At 32.7% G+C, this 17,443-nt stretch overlaps 1 protein-coding gene across 1 annotated transcript in view; it reads right to left on the reverse strand.

Moving 5' to 3' along the window:
* Positions 1–733: 733 nt before the first annotated feature.
* Positions 734–17,443, reverse strand: part of LOC149556500 (taxane 1-beta-hydroxylase-like) — a 54,225-nt gene continuing 37,515 nt past the window's right edge. The window contains exon 3 of the mRNA XM_089785878.1: positions 734–1,030. Coding sequence (XP_089642004.1) covers positions 734–1,030 — 297 coding nt within the window. The remainder of the gene's footprint in view (positions 1,031–17,443) is intronic.

The following is a 17,443-nucleotide window of genomic DNA, read 5'->3' on the forward strand; positions in this document are numbered from 1 at the left end:
TGCATAATGTTTTGATAAAATTGAAATAACATATAACCTGTATTCAAATTTAGGTGTCCATTAAGTCCCATATGAAGCCTTATTATGCATGTTATGACATAACCATACTATGGTGGGTGCTAAACAATCACAAAATGGTACACACCTATAGGGTCCTTACAATTTCTGATTGTACAAGTTGTAATCAATATATTTTTACATTTTTTATTCTATCAATTGTTATACTAATACATGCTTATGAATGGTAGAACTACATCTTTAATTCATAATATTGTCTTTTGAAAACTTAATAGAACAACCGATATAGAAAGTTACAATGCACAACATAAAGAACATGGAAATAATTAAATAAGATTCTATCTTTGTCATCGATAATTTCTTGTCAAATATTATCATTAAATAGTTCCTATACATGAATAAAATATTGATGCAAACATTTCCACACAGTTGAATCCATAAACATTCATGTAAAAATAGGTAAGTTTGATATTTCATCACTAACAACATAACATAAATAATTGTAATTAACTTCTTCTTTCACATATCAACTAGAATAAATGGTACAAAAGTTGAATGCTTAAGAAAATGTCAATGCTACTTATTTGTAACAATAAAAAAGTACCTTCAATGGATATATATATTTTTAAGGTTACGTATTGTCCTTTCCTATTTAGTTTTTAGCATATTTTGAGTGGAATTCACATACTTCATTAGTATTATTACATCAATAGAATCAATTACTTCGGGGATGAAGTTCTATTTCTAAGCCTTTACTGGGTTTTGGCATAGGATCACATATTATTTTTTCATCATGGCATATGAGAGACCATTTATATTTCGATACTAGATGGTGTAAAAATATAATTGTTTCTATCTTTACAAAATCATAACCTGGACAAATTCTAGGACCTGCACCAAATGGTATGAACATATAAGGTGGAGGTCGATTGTCAAAGTGAGTAGGATCAAAGTTGTCTGGCTCTTTAAAAAGTTCCCCATCCCAAAATGTGATAGCTGTTGTCCAGAATATCTATTCAATTTTGACATGAATAAAATATACATTAATGTTAAAAATATGATTAATATAAACTTATCAAAATAAAAATCCTATAAAATAATATAGAAATTAATTAAAAACTCAACATGCTTAAAAAATTTCTACTTGACATACTTGACTATTTTAAGTTTGGAAATAACTTGTTAGCTTTGATAAATCAATTAAAATTTACCTGACAATAACCTCATCAAATTTTTAGTAACAATTAATCTTTCAAAGAAAAAAACACAAGTATTCACTTTCATTATTAAGTAAGATTTTTTGAAGAAAAATAAGTGTCAATTTATTTAATATATATGTTTTTGATCAATGATTAATCCATTTATTTTCTTATTAGTTTTTAGTGATAGGCTAAATACTATTGTTTCATTTTTTGAATTACTCATGTTAAGTAGTGATTAAAAGAATTGTAGTTTACCAATTAGATTTTTTTTATATTTGATCATTTATTAGAAGTATTATGTTTTCTAAAATATACATGTTAATTTTTTTACTTTATAATTGTATAAATTAATTTTCTCTCTTCTAATTGGATGAATCAATTGAAGTCTTATATGCTGATCTGTATGCTTGTGAAATAGATATTTTATAAAATATATTTTAACTCACACTCCACCCTTATCGTGGATATTATCTCCATGATATGTCTTATCCCTTCTTATCCTTAATTATCAACAAATAATCTGGCAGAGATTTCTTTTAAATAAAAATATAAAATTCATTTACAAATAAAAATAAGAAATTCAAGAATTGGTATGATTCTAATGTAGATATTTTTTAAAAGAGTTAATTTTAACATACATTATTGCTTCTTATATTTATTTATATATTTTCTTATGTTGTACAAATAATTTAGCCATAATAGTGATAATTGTCTATTATATATATCTTAATTCTATACATTATGAATTCAAAGTATTTTTTTAATTATAAAGAAATATATTGAAAGAATTTTTGTTTTTTAAAATATATTTTAAGTGTTTAGTGTAATTAGTTATTACAATTATCAAGCGAGAACGATTGAGTTCAAATTTTTATTAATTATTGATTCAAGATTTATTTTAAATGAGTTAGAATACATTATTTGAATGCATATTTCTTAAATGTTGAATTCGAATTGAAATATATTGTGGCAATTTCATTCATCCACTACTAATATCAAATTTATTAAATAGTTCTTTTGATTTTATTTATTTAAACTATAATATTATATTATAAAAAATTTAAAAATAAAATGTTATAAAACTAAAAAATTATGGTAGCAATATAGTTAAAAAATGTTATTGTTTCAATGCCAATATTTGAAAAATATTATATTGTGAAACAATAAAATCATTATTATTCTTCTTTGTGAAAATGGGTGGAAGGACTAACCACAAAGAAATGAAAAATTGTGAATGGAAAAGTGATGAACTAGCATGGAAGAAGCTTGGTAAAGGTGAAGTTACACCCTATTTGGAGAAGTTTCATGACAACAACCTTGAAATTACCAGAAGTTTTGTGGAGAGTTGGAAAAATGGCAAGGTCAATATTTGTCACTACAACATTTGGGGTCAAATTGCGACAACAGTGTAATTTGTGGTGATTTTCGTATTTTTTTTGCAATTGTCTTTGACGTTGTCACAATATTGACATTGATGTTGTAATTGTGACATCAACGTGATTATAAACAAAAAAAACTTGACATTAGTCATTCACATTTGATTGATTGTGGAGAGTTAGATGTGAAAGATTGTGGAGAGCTCTGAACGAGGGTATAGAGAAGTTGTGAAAGAGTGTGGAGTGTGGAGATCTACGATTGCCTAGTCATGCTCTTGCTCTGCATTTTTTTTCCCATCTCTATATTTTGTTGTTGTGGTATTTTTCTTATAATGCATTCTCCTCATTATTTTGTCTTTCTATTATTTCACACTAACTTTGAATATCTTCCTCTCTATATGAGATCTTAAACTTAATAGATTTTTTTTTGTTGTCAATGGCATCGAATGAGCTTGACTATATTGTAATAATCTCCAATCAATCTATGGTCGTGCCCTAGCTCTGTGAGTGCATTGTTGTGCCATGCCCTTGTGATCTTTGTGCCCTAGCCCTTACTCTGCCCTTGCTGCATACATATTCTAGAATCCAAATAATAAAACAATAAAACTCACTCAACTCATGCTAAGTGATTTACCTCAAGATCCTACATAAAAATAATGTAGACCAAGAAAAATGAGCAGAGTTTGCAAGAAATTTTACAAAAACATATCATAAAAGATAATTTTAGAAAGAAACAAGCCATAACCCAATTAAATTGGTCTAGTTGCTAATTATTTGGGTTGATTAAAAATTCCTGTAGAACTATCATAAGATTGGGTACAATAAAACAAACAATTAGTTATTCCCAGCTAGCAGGATGAAATATAGTTTTCCAAGGTCATAAAATTGCATATGCAAATGCATCACTTGCATGCTGGGCATGAAGCACATTCCAAAATTTATAACGAATGGTTGGATATAAAGGCTCCATATGCTAGCCCAACAATGGAATCCAAGGATGTAACCATGCATGTATTGGCATAGTCTCCCTGCGAGGATCCCAAGTATCTACTCTTGTTGTTAATTTGGGCATCACTATATGATCCAAAATGTTATGAAGTATTGAAGCCAATAATGACTTATCCCATGTCTCAAGAAAGCATATCATAGGTTCAAGGTCCCTTGGCTCCTAGGAATTTGTAGTAGCTCACTACTCGAAGAAAAACTTCAATGAAGAGTTGAGTGTAAGGAGTTGAAGAAGCAAGTTTTACTTCTATATAAATGCCATAATCATGAGGCTCATTCCCTTATAGAAACCTTTGCCACAATGACATTACCTATAAACCATGTGAAGAATGTTGAAGTGATTCCCAACCTTGAAACACTCTTATAAGCAATGAATACTTGGGATCATCACAGGGAGACTGTACCAACACTTGAAACACTCTTATAAGCAAATACAGTTGCAATACATGACAAATTGCACAACTTGTAGTCCTCCTGATATTTGGACTGTAAACTCTCAAAGAAACTTGTAAGTTATTCCAATGTCATAGTGCCTACCACAACACTTTCCTAGATTCTATCTAGTGGCTCCCATAATATCCTCTATGTTGTCTAGCTGATGATCCTGTCATGCATTCTCTTTCTAAATCCCCTCCTTCTCCTTCTAGTATATTGTCACAAACTCTCTCTCGTGCCTTCAATTTTGATTATAAAACTTCTAAATATCTACCTCTACCATATCTAAAAATCAACTTCATATTGTGTTGTAACTCTGGCATGTGTGTTTGATCCTTGATAGCTTTCATTTCATCATTCAAGTTTTCAAGGTTGATCAACACCCTCACCTATAGACCTCTCATGTCAAGCACTTTTTGTATTGTTTCAACACCATATTCTTGATTTTGAGCTAATAGTTCTTTAGGTGCGTTTTCTTGTAGAACATTAATTTTGTTGAACAATTATAAACTCTTTGAAAGTGCATTGTTGTGTTCTATAAGCATTGACTAGCTTCCCTTCAACAACAGCAAAATGAAGAGGCATAAAAGACACAAATTATGACATTTCCTTCATTCCAACCATATCTTTTGTTTATGTCCCTAAGATAGACAATAATGTCTATTGGTTCTCATCAACAACTAAGATAATTAGTTCTCTGCTACTATCAAAACTTATCAATGGGAGAAACATAGTCCAAATAAGTAATCAATATGAAATGAGAGTTGTGTTAATGTAGTAGATATGTATGTATGTATGTGTGTGTATATATGTGTGTGTGTATGTATATATATGTACGTATATGTATGAATTTATGTATGTATGTATACATATGTATTTATTTATGTGTGTATACATATATACATACATACACACAAATATGCACGTATCTCTTTATATATAGAGAGAGATCTTTTTTAAGGTGCTCATTACATCTTAGCACAATAGAAAAATTGATCAAGCTACATAGATATTCTAGAATCCAAATAATAAAACAATTAAAATCACTCCACCCATGCTAAATGACTCACCTCAAGATCCTACACAAAAATAATGTAGACCGAGAAAAATGACTAGAGTTCGCAAGACATATTAAAAAAACATATCATAGAAGATATTTTTAGAAAGAAATAAGCCATAACCTAGTTAAATTGATCTAGTTGCTGATTAGTTGGGTTGATTACAAATTCTTGTAGAACTATCATCAGATTAGGTACAATAAAATGAACAATCAGTTGTTCCTAGCTAGCAGGATCAAATAGAGTTTTTCAAGGTGATAAAATTGCATATGTAGATGCATCACTTGCATGTCGTGCATGAAGCATATTCCCCAATTTATAATGAATGGTTGGATATAAAGGCTCCATATGTTGGCCCAAAAATGGAAGCCAAGGATGTCACCATGCATGTATTGGCATAGTCTCCTTGCGAGGATCCCAAGTATCTACTGTTGTTGTTAATTTGGGCATCACTATATGATCCAAAATGTTATGAAGTACTAAAGCTGGTAATACTTATCCCATGTCTCTAGAAAATTTAGCATAGGTTCAAGGTCCCTTGGCTCCCAAGAATTTGTAGAAGCTATTCTCATTGCTAGAAGAATAACTTCAATGAAGAGTTGAGTGTAAAAAGGTGAAGAAGCAAGTTATTCTTCTGTGTAAAAGCCATAATCATGAGGCTCATTCCCTTGCAGAAGCATCTACAAAATGACATCAACTCTAAACAATGCAAAGGATGTTGAAGTGGCTCCCAACCTTGAAACACTCTTATAAGCAATGGATACTTGGGATCATCTTAGGGAGACTATGCCAATACTTGAAACACTCTTATAAGAAAATGTAGATGCAATACATGACAAATTGTGCAACTTGTAGTCCTCCCAATATTTGGACTGTAAATTCTCAAATACACTTGCAAGTGATTCCAATATCATAGTACCTACCACAACACTTTCTTGGATTCTATCTAGTGGCTCCCATAATATCCTCTATGTTTTCTAGCTATTGGAGGCATAAATGAAATAGAAATTCTAACATTTCATTCATTGCACCCATATCTTCTCTTTATGTCCCTAAGCTAGACAATAATGTCTATTGGTTCTCATCAACAACTAAGATAATTAGTTCTCTGCCACTATCAAAACTTATCAATGGGAGAAAGATAGTCCAAATAAGTAATCAATATGAAATGGGAATTGTGTTGATGCAGTAGATATGTATGTATGTATGTATGCATGTATGTGTATATATGTGTGCATATATGTATATATGTATGTATATGCATATATATACATATGTATATGTATATATGTGTATGTCTATGTATGTATCTTTTTATATATATAGAGAGAGAACCTTTTAAAGGTGCTTCTTACATCTTAGCACAATAGAAAAATTGATCCAGTTGCACATGTATTCTAGAATCCAAATAATAAAACAAAAAAACTCACTCAAATCATGCTAAGTGACTTACCTCAAGATCCTGCACAAAAGTAATGTAGACCAAAAAAAATGGGCAGAGTTCGCAAGAAATTTTACAAAAACATTTCATAGAAGATATTTTTAGAAAGAAACAAGTCATAACCTAGTTAAATTGGTCTAGTTTCTAATTAGCTAAGTTGATTACAAATTTGTGTAGAATTGTCATCAGATTAGGTACAATAAAATGAACAATTAGTTGTTCCCCGCTAGTAGGACTAAATACAGTTTTCCAAGGTGATAAAATTGCATATGCAGATGCATCACTTGCATGTTAGGTATGAAGCAGATTCTAAAGTTTACAAAAAATGGTTCGATATAGAGGCTCCATATGTTGGCCAAACAATGGAAGCCAAGGATGTAACCATGCATGTATTGGCACGATCTCCCTACGAGGATCCCAAGTATCTATTGCTGCTATTAATTTAGGCATCAATGTATGATCCAAAATGTTATAAAGTATTAAAATCAGTAGCTACTTATCCCATGAATCCAAAAAATGTAGCATAGGGTCAAGGTCCCTTAGCTCCTAGGAATTTGTAGCAGCTATTCTCACTATTGGAAGAATAACTTCAATGAAGATTTGAGTGTAAGGAGTTGAAGAAGCAAGTTTTGCTTTTCTGTAAATATCATAATCACGAGGCTCATTCCCTTGCAGAAGCCTCTGCCACAATGACATTACCCCTAAACCATGCAAAGGATGTTTAAGTGGTTCCCAACCTTGAAACACTCTTATAAGCAATGGATACTTAGGATTGCGCCAATACTTGAAACACTCTTATAAGCAAATGAAAATGCAATAAATGACAAATTGAACAACTTGTAGTCCTCCCAATATTTGGATTGTAAATTCTCAAAGACACTTACAAGTGATTCCAATGTCATAGTACCTACCGCAACACCTTCCTAGATTCTATCCAATGGCTCCCATAATATCCTCTATGTTGTCTAGTTTTTGTTTCTGTTGTGCGGTCTCTTTCTAAAGAATCTCCTCCTTGTGGTATATTGCCATAGACTCTGTTGCATGCCTTAAATTTTGATTATCAAAATTTTGCATATCTACCTCTACCATTTCTAAAATCAACTTCACATTGTGTTGTAACTCTGGCATGGGTGTTTAATCCACGATAGCTTTCATTTAAGAATTCAAGTTTTCAAGATTGGTTAACACCCTCACTTGTAGACCTCTCATGTCAAGCACTTTCTATATTATTTCAACAACATGTTTTTGCTTCTAAGGTAATAATTATTCTGGTGCATTTTCTTGTAAATATTAAATTTTTTGAACAATTGTAAATTCTTAGAAAGTGCATTGTTGTTTCTATTAGCATTTATGGGTTTCCCTTGAACAAAATCAAAATGAAGAGGGATAAATGAAACAAAAATTATGACATTTCCTTCATTCCACACATCTCTTATCTAAGCTAGACAATAATGTCTCTTGGTTCTCATCAACAACTAAGATAATTAGTTCTCTGCCACTATCAAAACTTATCAATGGGAGAAAAATAGTCCAAATAAGTAATCGATGTGAAATGGGAGTTGTGTTGATGCATTATGTATGTATGTATGTTTTAATGTGTATATGTATATGTGTGTGTGTGTGTGTTTATCTATGTATATATGGATGTATGTATGTATAAATATATACATATTTAGATGTATATATGTGTATATATACATACATACACACAAATATGTGTGTGTCTATGTATATATCTCTTTATATATACAAAGAGATCTTTTTAAAGGTGCTTATTACATCTTAGCACAACAGAAAAAGTTGATCTACCTACATATATATTCTAGAATCCAAATAATAAAACAATAGAACAAACTCAACCCTTGCCTAGTGACTTACCTCAAGATCTTGCACAAAAATAATGTAGACAAGGAAAAATGGGTAGAGTTCACAATTTTTTTTTCAAAAACATATCATAGAAGATATTTTTAGAAAGAAACAAGTCATAACCTTGTTAAATTGGTCTAGTTGTTGAGTAGTTGGGTTGATTACAAATTCCTAAAAATTGTCATTAGATTGGGTACAATAAAATGAACAATCAATTGTTCCTAGCTAGCCGGATCAAATACAATTTTCCAAGGTGATAAAATTGCATATGTAGATGCATCACTTCCATGCCATGCATGAAGTGCATCCCCCAATTTATAATGAATGGTTGGATATAAAGGCTCCATAAACTGGCCCAATAATGGAAGCCAAGGATGTAACCATGCATGTATTGGCACAATCTCCCTGCGAGTATCCCAAGTAGCTATTGCTACTATTAATTTGGGCATCACTATATGATCCAGAATGTTATGAAATACTAAATCCGATAGTTACTTATCCCATGTCTCTAAAAAATGTGGCATAGGTTCAGGGTCCCTTGGTTCCCAAGAATTTGTAGTAGCTATTCTCACTATTAGAAGAATAACTTCAATGAAGAGTTGAGTGTACAGAGTTGAAGAAGGAAGTTTTGCTTCTGTGTAAATGCCATAATCATGAGCCTCATTTCCTTGTAGAAGCCTCTACCACAATGAGATTATCTCTAAACCATGTAAAGGATGTTGAAGTGGTTCCTAGCCTTGAAACACTCTTATAAGCAATAGCAAAGCAAATGCAAATGCAATAAATGACAAATTGCACAACTTGTAGTCCTCCCAATATTTTGACTATAAATTCTTAAAGACACTTCCAAGTGATTCCAATGTCATAGTACCTAACATAATACTTTCCTAGAATCTATCCAATGCTCCCATAATATCCTCTATCTTGTCTAGTTGTTGTTTTTGTCGTGCAGTCTCTTTCTAAAGCCACTTCTTCTCCTTCTGGTATATTTCCATAGAATCTCTCTCATTCAATTACGATGCATTTTATCTAGCTACTCTAATAATTCAATCACTCATCTATCTCTAGATTGTGCAAGCACTTCTTGTTTTACAGAATCTAGATAGATACTGACAGTTCCAAAGCCATAAACCTAAAGAAATGTTCTTGTGCATATGTTTCAATCACTTCCTTGATAGCTTTCATTTCAGCATTCATGTTTTCAAGATTGGTCAAGATCTTGGACAAAAATAATGTAGACCAGGATAAATGGGTAGAGTTCACAAGAAATTTTACAAAAACATATTATAGCATATATTTTTAGAAAGATACAAGTCATAACCTAGTTAATTGGTCTAGTTGCTAATTAGTTGGGTTGATTACAAATTCCTGTAGAATTGTCATTAGATTAGGTACAATAAAATGAACAATTAGTTGTTCCTAGCTAGTAGGATCAAATACAATTTTCCAAGGTGATAAAATTGCATATGCAGATGTATGTATGTATTTAAATATGTATGTGTATATGTATGTATGTATGTATATGTATGCATGTATGTAAATATTTATATTTATATATATGTATATATGTATATGTGTGTATAGACATATTCATACACACACATAGATGTATGTATGTATACAAAGAGATCTTGTGGATTGTGGATTATGGATTATAAAAAAATAAAAAATAAAAATGATATAAATCATTCCTCATTTGTTTTGATCAATTTTGGAGAGCTGGGCATGAAAGAGAGTCGAGAGCTCCGAACGAGGATGGAGATCTCTGAATGTTGGTGGAGATCAGTGGAGATCTAGGATTTCATTATCATTCCCTTGTGATCGTTGTATTTCATTACCATACCCTTGTGATCTCTACATTTCGTTGTCCTGCCCTTGTGATCTTAGTTTATTTATGTATATATGTATCTACATGTATGTGTATATACATATATATACATATATATACACATATGTATATGTAGATATGTGTATATACATACATGCATGCACATAAATGTGTGTGTCTATGTATGTATGTAAGTATATATACAGAGTGATCTCTTTTATGGTGGTTATTGATCTAGCTGCATACATATTCTAGAATCCAAATAATAAAATAATAAAACTCACCCAACATGTAGCATGGCCATAGACGCGATGGCAACACCTATTGGTAAGTAGATTCCTCTTTTTCTCTCACATTTTTCATGTGTTTATTTCACTTGAACTATTATTTCTTAGGGGGCACTTTGTAATATTGGATTCATTTTATGAAGGAGGTGATGAGGACATTCATGGATTTACCCATGTTAGACGTATGGGAACACTAAATAATTGTGATGAATTTCTCATGAGAAATAAATATGGACTTCCCTTGAGAGTATCCCAACTTCTAGGTACTTTAAAGATTGATCATTTCTTAAAGATTTTAGACATTAATGGAGAATTCATATGTTGTGGGGGGGGGGGGGGGGGAGATGAGCTTCCACTTTCATGTGGTTGGCCCTGATTAGTAGAGAATATTAAACTATTCTCAAAATCAAGTGAAGCTCAAAATTAACCTATGATTGCATGACAACTAATTATGTGAATCTCTTGGTTTCAGGTAATGAAGAAGGAGGTCATAGTTCAATATGTGATCTCAATTCATATGCATACAACGTCAGGTGGAGCTTAAAAAATGCAAAAAGTTTTCATTTTATTTAGAGGCCTTTAATTAGGTATTTTAAGTTATATACCATCATGAACATTGTAACTTTGACTCTTATATGTCCCCAACATGCAAGAAAATCAAGACTTTCTATGTGTTGGCTTGCTTGTCCATGGCAGCTAGAGTTCTAACATTCATGGTGGTCTATAATTTAAAAAAATTAATAGACCTATTAAATAAGTGTAAACGTGGTTTGTTTTTTCAGCTCCACCTATTGTCCATGCATATAGAACACAATTACACATGCATTCTCGATTCATAATCTAACAAGTAGGGTGGGTACCTGCAACTTGACAGATGATTCCTCTATGAGGGAGATGGTATTATCGGTAGAACCTTGTAGCTTGGAAACTCTATGGCCTTTTGTCTTTGCAATATGGAGACATGGAGACCAATTTAAGGATGGCCTAAAAAAGAAATGGTTAAGTGTATAAATTTTCTAGAACTTATGGACCAATTGTTTTAATCTGAAACTTATATCAACTTTTAAAATTATGGTTGTTTTCTAACATTAGATTTTGTTGCTCCAATGCTTGTTGATGTTGACAAATGGATTGTGCTTTCCAAATAGAATGCAAAAAAGTTTACTAGGATTGCATCAAAATATGAAGTGAGGTATGCAGTATTTGGTACTTTTCTAATCTATATAGATAATGGTCATCAATTTTTTGAAATATTGGATGAGTTAACTTTTTTTTAAATTAATAGAATTGTGCATGTGAATTTTATTATCACATTCTCATTACAATTTTATTATCAATAGTTTAAACTTTGACTCATAAAAACTTTAACCACACATCCATCTCATGCATTCAATCAGTAAATTGAAATACCATGTAAATCATGTAGATCCAAATCATGGAAACATATAAGCATTCACACACATATGACACTAGATATGATTACCCAGAAACCCTCCAATGAGAAGGTACAATTGGGGTGGGGATAACACCCACAAATATTCACTACTGCAGTAATAAAGTGTAGCCAATGAAGGTTACAATAGTTTGATCATGAGACATGATCTATCGTATGAAAGGTCTACCTTGTTCAAGGCTTACAAAAATATTAGGTTTGACCCTGTTAAATGATTTCAACACCTTGTTAGAAGTGTGCCTTGGTGAAGGACTTTAACTCACAATTTAGTAAGCACCTTGTTAGAGAATTTCAATACAACCTATTAGGATTACTTTGTTAAGAGATTTGACTGATTCACCTGCTAGAATAATTTAGCAATGACCCTGCAGTTAGCACTTGATTTCATGATGACAGATCACCTCTAGACTAATGTGTTCTTGATCCTTCTTGATCAGATGTCTCTTTGTGGTATGCTCTTCTCTTCCTTTGTTCTCCTTTAACTGATTCTACAATACAATCTTAGATCATAACTTCTTAGCCACCATGAATGCTCTGTTTGCACATGAAAACTTCTCTATATTCTCCTTCATACACCTTGTAAAGTTTAGGGTTTGTCCTCCTTAAGAAGACTTAGGTCACTTAGGGTTAGGTATGAATCAATGGCTGTGATTCATCCATTTTGTCACTTAATCCTTCCCTTTTTCTAATTGGCTACATGTCATGCATTGGGAATCCAACTTAAGATTTGTCCTTATCTCCAAAATATTGTAAATCAATATTTAAGTTGGCTCAAAAATGGTTTACATTTTTGTTTGTGCCATTACAAACAACTATGACAAAACTCTCTTATTCGAAATCTAAAGTCTCTGATGCTCGACATATACTGATTTCTATTATGTGATTGGAGTATGTATCACTTAGCATGTATTGCTTGCTTAGCTCCTGAATCACTTAACATTCACTATCTACTCGACACTTGAGTGACTCAAAACATGAGTGGCTCGACACTCATTATGACATGCTCTATTATATACAAGTTGTGCTCGGCATGTATTACTTGTTTGACATGAACTAAGTAAATGACATAAGTGCATGGACACTCATTAGTCGAAACCAATCTGAGATCAACAATCTCCCCCTTTTACATGAGTGTCAAAAACACTTGGTCATGCATTGATATCCTTATCCTTACGAGCATCACATATCTCTTTGTCGGCTTATGTACAAAACTTCAAACTTTCAAAATTTTGCAATAGCATATACCTCAAAATCTGATAACTCCCCCTCAATTGATAAGTTTGTTCTATATCCAAAATTCCATACTCATGTTGAGTAAATGTGTCTCAACTAATACTCTTTGACTTCATGTTGTTTGTGCTTTCTCCCCCTTAGCTTATTTTGTCTTTCTTTTCTTGCTTTCCCCCATTCTTATCTATCTCCTCACTAACTATTATGTATCCAAAATTCTGTACTCTCCCAAAAATCTATATCTCCCACAAAATCTATATTTCCCCTTTTTGACACTTATGTCAATGGGCTATACACTAATAGTGTGTATGTCTCGAAAAGATTTATGGATGTCTAGTATAATCTTGAGAGCTACATACCAATTTTTGCAAGTACATCCAAAGACTTGATTTGGATAGCCAGTGATGAGGCTAATTATTACCTCTATTTCATGATAGTTTTAAACACTTGTTAATACTCTATTTCATTTTCATCAGGACATTTGTGAACTTATGTTTACCTAAACCAATAATTAACCTATGGATAGATAATATGTCATCTTTTGCCAATATTATATATATGATGCAATATTTCATATAATTATTAGAATGTGTGTTCTTATATTTGAATTTAATTTGATAATGCTTATTTGCAATTATCTCTACATTGTAACTAACCTATTAGCAATGAAGCTGAAGATGATTGGAAGAATTCAAAGATGAACGTTGAAGACAATCGATAACATTCAAGGAGAAAAGAACGTTGAGGTTTAGCCACAGTGGAGAAAAACCATAACGGTACCAAACGACATGACTATGAGTATGGAGGAGCTGTGAAGACTTACTCCATTCTCTGCATTTATTATTATGTCAAGCAGTTGTTTAGACTTTATTATTCCTGCCTTGAGTCGTTATCTTTGTTTCCCGCCTTGAGTTGTTATTTTCTTTCTTTCTCTCCTACAGATTTATAACTAGGTTGTTTACTTTTCTATTTTGGAATAAACATCAATCTTCTATATGTAGGGATTGGACCAATTATGTTAGTTTAGTTAGAAGGAGAAATTTTATGAAAACAAACTATTAACTTTTGCAGTGAGTTGTTTTTACAGTTCTACGTATTGTTCACATGAAATGAATTTCTAAAATTTAATGAAATAGCTTTTGGATTCTATCTTGTGTTAGTAGTTTAGTTGAAGCCAACCAAGGGGGCCCACTTAGGAGGTGGATTAGATTAGAATAGTATAGATTTATTTCCAAGCCTTTCTAGTATTACAAGTAGAAGTTGTAAGTTCCTTCTTGTAGCATCATACTTTGTGAATGTTCCTGCAGCATCTACGAGAACAGTTATAGGAGATGAACTGAGTTGGAATATATGTTAGCATTTTATTGCATTTCTAGTATTCATTTTAGTAAAGAGTTAAACATGTTAGTTTCCTGCAGCAATAGTGTAGGTTCTTTTCCTTGCATTTTACTTTCCTACAGTGTGTCGACTAGTTCAAGTATATGTCCCTTGGTTGACAAGATTAAATGCACCTCATAGTGGGAAAAATATTACTTAGATTGAATACTTTATTCCTAAGCATGGCCTAGAGCATGATTATTATACACGTATTGTGAGGCAGACCATTTTTTGTGTCGTTGTCGAGGATGGTGTCAAGCGAGGAACATTCTTGAGTCATAGTTCTTAGATAAAGTTTTTTAGAAATTTCTAGTTTTAAAACTTTCTTCACCAATGTGAAGAGTTCAATTTCATGCATCGAAGAGGAAGATGATGAGATGAATATGGAAGATTTCTTCCATGAGAGAATGTTAATTTGAACAAAGAAATTGAAGAAGAAGAAGTTGAGTTGCCTTTTGAAGACACAAGTCCTATTTTTCCTACAAAATCATCTTAGGACCATAACATATAGATACAAGTGGTCTTCAACCTTTTACTAAAATTTTGGCTAGCTTCCTTGATAATACTACTTTAAATCCACCAGTTGTTAATAATCCAATACCTAATGTTCCTTTTCAACAACAACCTCATAATCTAATACCTCCAGTAATTGCATAACCTACTTTCCCATTTCCTCTCCCAAGCCTCATAAAAACTGATAATCTCAAGAATATACCTGTAGCTGCTCTTCCAAAGTTCTATGGCCTTGCAATTGAAGACCCTAATACTTTCTTGTTTGAATTTGACATACTCTATCGCAGTTTTGACTACAAAACTGATGCCCATAAGCTCAAATTATTTCCAACAACATTGAAACAATCAGCTCTACGATGGTTCATGGGCTTAAGAGCCAATGCAGCAGGAGCTTGGGATGAAATGCAAACTCTGTTTCTGGATAAATATAAAGAGTATTGCAAAGCATCTAGTTCAAGAGGAGATGATGTCTTTAGGATATAACATAAGGAGGAAGAAACATTGGAAGACTATGTTTCATGTTTCTTGTATACACTACAGAAGAACCCTCAGCATGTGTTGTCCGAGGACTCACAAAAGCTAGTCTTTCTAAGAGGTGTGAAAGATAACTGCCTAGAAGCACTAGACTTGATTGCTGGTCGTGATGTATATCAAGCTTCCTGGCATGACCTCAAGAAGATCTACCAAAAATATTCAAGGTCAACCATGAAGAAAGGCTGAGGACCTTGTTCCATAGTCACTAAAGGAATCAACTAAGGTATTTCAAAGCTCAAGATATCAAACCTATTGTCAGAGTTCAAACAGGACATCATCAATGATATCACTACACATCTTGACACAATGAATACAAAGAAGAAGTATGCAGAAGCTGAGTTACAACTAGCTGAATACTGCCCTCATTGTCGGAAGCAAAAGAAGGATTGCCAATGCCAATTGGTTGCAAGCATGAAGAACCAACATCTTCCAATTGAGTACCTTAAGATAGATGGAGATGATGATCAAGTATTTTTTTGTTGCTCAATGCCGGCCATGGGCCCAACATCAAGTTATGCCTCAGGACCCTTTGCAAAATTCAAATTCATATGGTAATCAATGGAAAAATTGTAATCCTCAAGGTTCTCCACAATATCAAGCTAATTGGAATAATGTTGGGAAAATCAATCTGCAACAACCCCAATGGCCTCATAATTCCCAACCATCTTGGCCCAACCAACAAAATAACCAATGGTAGAACCAATAGAACTACTGGCAAAACCAATAGAACCAATGGCAACCACCCTAAGGGAATTGGTAGTCCATGAACCAATGGAGGGGATCTCAACAATGGCCTAACCAAAATACCAATACTCTATAATTACCACCTATAGTTCAACAACTTGCTCCAATGTCACCACCTACAAATCCTGGACCTCAAAAGCAGACATAGTTACTTGCACAACCTCAGCCTAATCCAAATAGCCAACAACCACAACAACCCATGTATAGTGTTGATGCTCAACAATATCTTGCTTATGCTCTGATGTTGCAAATATACATATGAGATCTGGTACAACTTTACCAGTGCCTAAACTGCCTCTTATAACTGAAATACCAGATACTCTTGCAGCATTAGAACCCTTAGTCACTAAAGCGGTTGACCCAACCATTGTCACTATTTCAACAAAGCTCAACCAATGGTGGAACCTCCTTTTTTGGAAAATTTTATACAAAGTAAACCTATACAAATAGAGGAACAACCTTTTGATATTGTTGATCAGTTGAAGAACATACATGTCCAAATACCCCTATTCTAAGCCATTAAAGATGGTCCAATCTATGGAAAAGCCATTAGAGATGCCTATCTAAAGAAGCTTGGAAGGAAGAAAAAGGACCTCACCACAGTCCATGTTGTGGGACAATTGGCTGACATTATGTTAGAAAAATTGATCACACCAAAATATTTTGATCCAGGTAGTCCAGTAGTGAATGTGAGCATAAATGTGCAGTCTGTTAAAAATTCTTTAATAGATCTTGGTGTAGCTATAAATGTCATGACCAATGACACTATGAAGAAGTTGAAAATATAGGGATTAAGGGCTACTTCAACAATTCTGCAACTTGTAGATAATTCTACTGTCACGCTTGATGGGATGATAGAAAACATAGTTGTAACCTTAGATTCTCTAGAGCATCCTACATACTTCATGATTCTGTCCCTCAAAGTTAATCTATCTGGTTACCCTATCATCCTAGGTTGACCATGGTTAGCCATAGCTAATGCAAAATTAGTTGTAGATTAGGGAATATGACCATATCCAATGGCCAAGCAACAAAGAAATTTGATTTATATCCTCCAGCACAACCATTACTAGATT

The sequence above is a fragment of the Cupressus sempervirens genome, chromosome 5, assembly GCF_028749045.1.
Source record: "Cupressus sempervirens isolate cs-2001-9-10 chromosome 5, ASM2874904v1, whole genome shotgun sequence".
NCBI lineage: Eukaryota > Viridiplantae > Streptophyta > Pinopsida > Cupressales > Cupressaceae > Cupressus > Cupressus sempervirens.